At 33.3% G+C, this 7,079-nt stretch overlaps 1 protein-coding gene across 1 annotated transcript; it reads right to left on the reverse strand.

Moving 5' to 3' along the window:
- Window positions 1-5,885: 5,885 nt before the first annotated feature.
- On the reverse strand, window positions 5,886-7,079 carry LOC111026875 (uncharacterized protein K02A2.6-like). Its single transcript, XM_022305057.1, has 2 exons — window positions 6,811-7,079; window positions 5,886-6,669 (listed from the first exon to the last, which is right to left on the reverse strand). The coding sequence occupies exons 1-2, from the start codon at window positions 7,077-7,079 to the stop codon at window positions 5,886-5,888; spliced, it is 1,053 nt and encodes a 350-aa protein (XP_022160749.1).

Raw genomic sequence — 7,079 nt, forward strand, 5'->3', positions numbered from 1 at the left:
TATATATATATATATATTTATCTATAAGATAACGTCTATAATGCGTCTATACCTTTGTCTGTCACGGAATTCCCTTTTATAAAATATTTTGTTTTATTCGGTCGAATTACATTTGTCAGGAACGTCGGCGATCGGGCAAAATCGGCATGTATATCAAACTTTGAGTAAAATTTAAAATATTTTATCAAGTATTTATTATTAAATATGCACATTTTATGTAATTACCCCGAAATATGCAATTATTATGCATTTTGATGCAAATATGCAAAAATATGCAAAATAAAAAATTAACAGTAGAATCTACGTTTTACGAAATGTCAAGATATTTAATCAGAATTATTATACGTCAAATGTAGAAGAATATGCATTTGCATAAAAATCCGGGCCCTATTGATTACTATAATGTCCATAAGTATTCCAAAAAATATTTTGCTTTAGAATATAAAAAATACGCCATATAAAATAAGTTTTATAAATAACAATTTTTTTTCACTTTGTGACCCTAGTTACACTTTATTCATAATGATTAGGCAATTTTTTACTCTTGTAATAATTTTTGTAAATTTGTTTTTTCGATAGAAATTAGACAAAAATGGTATATTGAAATGTTATTTCATTAAAAAAAACGTTTGTCAAAGCACATTGTTTAACTTAGATGAGTGATAACACTCTATTTATACATTACCCTAAGAAATTAAATGAAATAACTAGTCCTGTAGTAAAAACTGTGGTTAGGCCCTTTAAAAATGGTGTTACAAGATTGGAAGCAACTAATTGTAATTTTTACATATTTAACTAATTCATAAATCTTTAATACTGGTGTGAAGTACTATGTGGGGAGGTGACAAATTTTCTAGTAAAGTATGACTTTTATTAATTAAAATGTATGTTAAGTATTGGCAAATTTACTTTTTGTTGTTTGATGGAGAGTTTTTGACCTACTAAAGTTAATACATAAAATTAATGAAAGACAATAATAGTATTAAATAATTACAATAATTTCTTTTAAAAATTATATGAAATTATCACGTGAACATATATTAAAGTTGATAGGTTAATGGTTGAAACACTATTCGTAATCCAATTCCTAACGTAGCAATAGGAAATATAATATTATGTATTAATTATTAATACAAAATAAAAGAATGCAGTTGGGGCTTGGTGTGGCACGGTGATTGGCTGAAGTCAATAATGGGTGGCAATCATTGGCCGGCGTAGCTAGCATCCAGATGGGTGACCACCTGGGTGTTTAGTGACGAATCCTAGCTCCACATATACACGTGTTACTCGAACTCTACCGTGATCCCTACAAAAGATGCTGTTAGCCATAGTGCACGGTTTATTTACAATCAAATTGGCACACAAAATAATATGTAATATACAACTAATATAAAATAAAAATAATGCAGTTGGGGCTTGGTGTGGCACGGTAATTGGCTGAAGTCCCTAATGGGTATCAATCATCGGCCGGCGTAGCTAGCATCCGGATGGGTGACCACCTGGGTGTTTAGTGACGAATCCTAGCTCCACATATGCATGTGTTACTCAAAAATCCAAATTGTTTATATTAATAGAACAATGAGATATAATAGAACCGCTAATAATTACGATAATTTCAGTGGTGTCGGTTATTGGCAGTGGAAGGGGGGGGGGGAAGTTTATCATCCAGATAATTCTCAAATAATTCCAAAATAAAATTATTTCAATACGTTATTCAGTTGCTTCAAATCTGGACATCTTCCTAGAATTTTTGTGAAACATATGAAACTTAAATAATTAATAAAAAAAATGTTGCTTTAAGAAAGACGTTTCACCTTAATGTGGTCTCCAATTGTTCAAATGCGTCTTACAAGTTTGAAACATATCAAATTTTAGTTAAGCAGTTATCATTCATCTTCGATGATTCCAAAAAATAATAATCACACTAATATTAAAACTTTCATTGCTAAATGAGATTCCAACCGATGCTTTAGTCGACTCGCCCACTTCACCGGCCTACATATTAATAATAAGGTTTGATTTCAAGATAAATGTTATAACGTGTTTGATGTTGTTTAATTAACTGGCTGACTCGGCTCGGACGGCAGCGCTCAGTAACTGCGGGACACGTATTGACTTGATATTAACACAGAACATATTAGCACTGCGGTGGTGGTGAAGTGTATGGAATATCGGGGCAGACTATTAGATGTCCGTTCGTGATCGATATATATATCGTCCGGCTCTTCCAGTCTGAGGGCAAAATGCTGCTAATAGATCTGGGGATTGATGTCCGTTCGTGACCGATATTAATATCGTCCGGCTCACCATACCATATACTCAGCGTGGATGTCGATTCTAATAACTTGCAATCGCGAATTGAAAAGTGAAAGTCAAAAGTAGTAGTTACAGCAGCAATCACTGCTATTTTCAGTGTGGTTTATATTTATCACAGTAGCATATTCACAGTGTGATAAATATATTTCACGGTTGAGCATAACTACTCGATTAAGAGTACCTTTTATTTTTCAATAAAAGATTATTATCGGAATATTTGATTTTAAATTAATATCGTAAAATATTTATTACAACAGTAGTTGGTTTATTGATGTATTTGGGTAATAATGCTGATACACGGAACACCACTGTTTTTCCGTTATCGCGCCGCCGCCGCCAACTTGATTAATCTGGCAGCGACAGTATCTAAGGGGCGGCGAGCGGCCTGAATTTCTGTGGTTCGATGTTTGCCGGTCCGACTGAAATATCGTGTTATGCTTTTCTTCGTTCTGCCGGCCCCTTGTGGGTGCTACGTATTTGAGAGTAATCAACTTATAGTTTATAAGTCGCTGATTTTGAATATAATATAACCCTCAACTTGTGTTGTATAGCTTTCGTGTGGAAAACTCAGTTTCCCTGCGGGTGGAGTGCGGTCGGATAATCAAACGTCAGTCGGCGCTATCTGGATTCTCGTACGGCAACCGCGTTGATAAATTGATCTCGCCAGGCGGTGGTCGATATTGGTCGTTATTGATGAATAAAACTAGAATGCGCCACGTAATTGGTCGCTGTGTTTTATCTCATTACATGGTCGACTCGGCCACTTCATCAGCCTAATTATTATAAATAAGGTTTGATTTAAAGATAAATGTTCTAACGTGTTTTTTGTTGTCCGGGTGGAGGGCTTCTGATAAAATGTTTGAGATGCCTGCTTCTTGTCTCTCCGTTTCATATGAAAGGCATTCAGTAAAAATGTGTTTAATTTAGAGGGGAGTACCGCAGCTGGCACATAGGGGTGGGTTTTCCTTCTTCATCAGATATTGGTGTGTTATAGATGTGTGTCCTATACGAATTCTATTGATCGCGGTTTCCATTTTTCTTGAGAAGTCTGGTGGAGAGGGCCATGTGTGGATGGTATTTTTAATTTGGTTTAATTTTGAGGTACCTTATTTCCATGACCGTTGCCATATATTGTTATATTATTCTGGTTATGAATTTGGCGTCGTGTAGGGTAAAATAATTAAGTCTAATGGCATTTGTGGAGTTTATTGCTTGGCGTGCTTTTTCGTCAGCCCTTTCGTTTCCCGGAACTTGATTGTGACTGGGTATCCATATTAAGGTAATTGAGTAGCCGCCAGCCGGTGTGTGTAAAGTTGTAGATCTAGTTCTGGATTTTTCTGGCGATCTCATTTGGATTGGAGATGTTTTTAATACTCGTCAAGGTACTAAGTGAGTCGCTAAGGATTACTGCTTTATGTATGCAATTTGTTTTAATGAGGTCTAGGGCAAATGTTATTGCCATTGGCCATTGCTTTGGCTGTGTATATTATAAAATAAAAAAAAAAGTTCAACTTGATAAGCGGACACAAAAAAAGAAAACCAAATAAGGATATTTTTATTCTAAGGGTCCCACTTAACCCTCTGTTAGTTGCGCGCCGAACGGGGGTGATTAAACTAGCACCCCCCACACTGCCCAACTCGCACGACTATGGTGTTAAAACAAAGGGTTAAATAAGTCATGAAAAGGTTAGTACGCCTAAGGACTATGGATAGTTGAAGCTGTGGTGATGATAGTGGGCTAACGGTAGTATACTATCATCCCGGGTCGAGAGCATTGCAATGATCTTTTCCTACTAACTACCAAGGTATTCAATATTGTGTAAGCATAAGAATAAAAGAAAATATTTAAATATTACCAAGAGAAATTAGAACATAATTAACAAATTAAGTATCATAATTTGTATCCACAGTTTTAAAGCTAGTCGCCTAGCGTTGTACTAGTACTTATAATTAATAATAACTTAAATACTATCAACACTAATTATTGATTTGTCTATCACCAAAAATTATAAAAACTGATTTAAAAATACTCATGTATTCAAAAATTTAACAAAATAATAATTAATAAATACTGAGAGTTGACGGTATGAGGAGTTATTGTAAGTTTTTCAGTATTGATTTATTCATTAGTTTTAATTTAAAATATGGTTCAGTGAATTAAAATTATATTGTCTTAGAATTCCCAATATATTTTCTTCTCACATCTTTCCACATTGAACTTAATCTATTTATTCCAACACATTTACTAAGAACAAAATAAAAATAAAAATATTATTATAGTTGAATTTTTTGTATAATTTCTCAAAATGTATTCTAGTAACAGTTTGAAACACAACTTAGAAATCGTTCACATTAATTTCTTGTATCAATAAAACTATCATTCAATAAACACATTATTTTATTGTACTGAGGTAAATTCGATAAAACTCTGATCATATTTTTTCACTTTTTTCCTTACATTTTTTTTTTTTTATGATTTTCCAAATGCATTTGCCCGCAGGCGCCCATGCCCCCTTCCCATTTTTATTTTTAGAATTGAATTCTATCTAATTTTTTTCCTGCAAACAAATTGTACATTTGACATTCTGTTATCATAATATAATATTCCTTGGTCCACAGAGATATTCTCTTTTAACCTCCAATAATGTCTAATGCACTCAGGCACTTGTTTTTTGTCTTTAGGCCACCCCTCTGTAAACATTTTAACCACACTTTTCAATATCTCGTTATGCTCGGTTTCTTTTGCTATTTCAGTCACATTAATATTAATTGTACTCAATTGCATGGATTACTCCCTCTATCTCTTGTTCATTTTCCTTTTCATCAAGGTAATTTCTAGAAAGCAAGTCTGCAATGAACATAAGCTTTCCCGGCAAATATTCTACATATAAATCATAAATAATGAGTTTCATTTTCATTTTCTGTAACCTTACTGAAATTACTTTATCAACATTTTTTCCAAATATTGACACCAATGGTGAATGATCTGTCATTACCTGTGTCGCGTGTCCATACACATAATTATAAAATTGTCTGCATGCATACACAATACTTAGCATTTCTTTTTCAATTTGTGGGTACTTTTGTTCCGCTTCATTCAGACTCCTCGAAGAGAATGCAACTGGTCTACCCTCTTGCAACAAACAACCCCCTAGACCTGATTGTGAGCTATCACACTGTATTGTTATTTTTTTGTTTGGGTCAAAATTAATTAACACTTGAGGACTTGCAACTATTTGTTTTAACTTGTTTAATACCTCAGTGTGAGCCTCACTCCATACCCAACACACATTTTTTTTAAGTAAGTCTCTCAATATAGTAATTAATGTAGACATGTTAGGTATAAATTGTCTCAAGTAATTAAATGCTCCTAGTAACCTCTGCAACTCTAATTTGCATTTAGGTGGCTTTAAACCTAATAACGCCTTAACTCTGTCCCCATCCGGTTTCATTCCCTCATTGCTAAATGTCAAAACCACATACTTGATCTCATGCTATTTATATTTTACTTTTGCACAATTAAATTTTATATTGAAGTTGTTTGGCCTCTCTAAGACCTGTATTACTACCTAATCATGAGTTTTTTCATCCTCAGTAGCTATAAGTAAATCATGAAAATATATAAACACATTTTTAATATCCCCAAAACACTTTATGCTTCTTTTTTGAAATTCTTCTGGTGCACACAAGAGTCCAAAAGGCAATCTAGTAAATCTGTAGAACCCAAAAGGAGTACTAAAAGTAAACAGGTTACTTGATTGCTCATCCAATTTTATTTGCCAAAAGCCATTTTTTAGATCAAATAAAGTAAACCATTTTTTATTGTTCAGATTTAGTCTCAGCTCCTCAAGAGTTGGGATTAAAAATTGATCCCTAATAATTACCTTATTTAGCTCAACAGGATCTAAACAAACACGCAGAGACTTATCCTGCTTTTCTACTATAAGGTTACTCGACCAGCTCATTGGTCTCTCAACCTTAACTATCACATCCAATTTACACATTTCAGATAATGTATTTTTTAGCTCTTCTTTAATGGAGTCTGGAACTCGCCTCGGAGGATTTAACCTTGGTTCACTATTTTCTTTAATTTTAATTTTGTATTCTCCTGGAAAACATCCTAGTCCGCCATTAAATACTTCTTTATAATCTTTTATAAGTGAATTGAAACAAACATTTGATTCAATGCTTTCCACTTTAGACCTATTTATCAGTCTTAATTTAATACAAGTTTTTAATCCTGAGATCACATAAACACATCTTGTTTTACTATCATCTACAATAATGAATCTGGTAAAAATGTTTTCTTTATTTGCTTCACATACTAATTCAACTGATCCTACATCTTTTATACTAAAACCACCATAAGCCTTGATTTTCAGATAAGTTTTATTTCATTCACTTTTGCAATTTAATTGTTTAAATGTACTTAACGGTATAATATCAATATCAGATCCTGTATCCAGTTAAGTTTATTTTGCAATTATCATTAACTTTAACAATTTCAGACCCCCCATTTTTTTTGATTGTGCATTAATATTCCCTATTTCAACAGACATTATGTCAAACAATTTATAGCCAGGTTCATTATCGCTTACAACTTTAATATTTTCATTCTTACCAATATTATTAACTTCCTTATGAAGTTGTGTGACACCACGGCAGCCCACTGCAAAATGATTCAATTTTCCACATTTGATACAGGACTTCCCAAAAGCAAAACACTTTGTATCCATGACGCCTTCCGCACTTCTTACAGTCAT

This window comes from Myzus persicae, unplaced genomic scaffold, assembly GCF_001856785.1.
Source record: "Myzus persicae strain clone G006 unplaced genomic scaffold, MPER_G0061.0, whole genome shotgun sequence".
Lineage (NCBI taxonomy): Eukaryota > Metazoa > Arthropoda > Insecta > Hemiptera > Aphididae > Myzus > Myzus persicae.

Excerpts from the sequence above, each read along its gene's own strand:
- LOC111026875 (XM_022305057.1), bottom strand. The coding sequence starts at position 7,079 with ATGACTGTAAGAAGTGCGGAAGGCGTCATGGATACAAAGTGTTTTGCT. Across the intron at positions 6,670-6,810 it reads GGGGGTCTGAAATTGTTAAA|TATAAAAGATGTAGGATCAG; the intron begins GTTAATGATAAT and ends TGGTGGTTTTAG.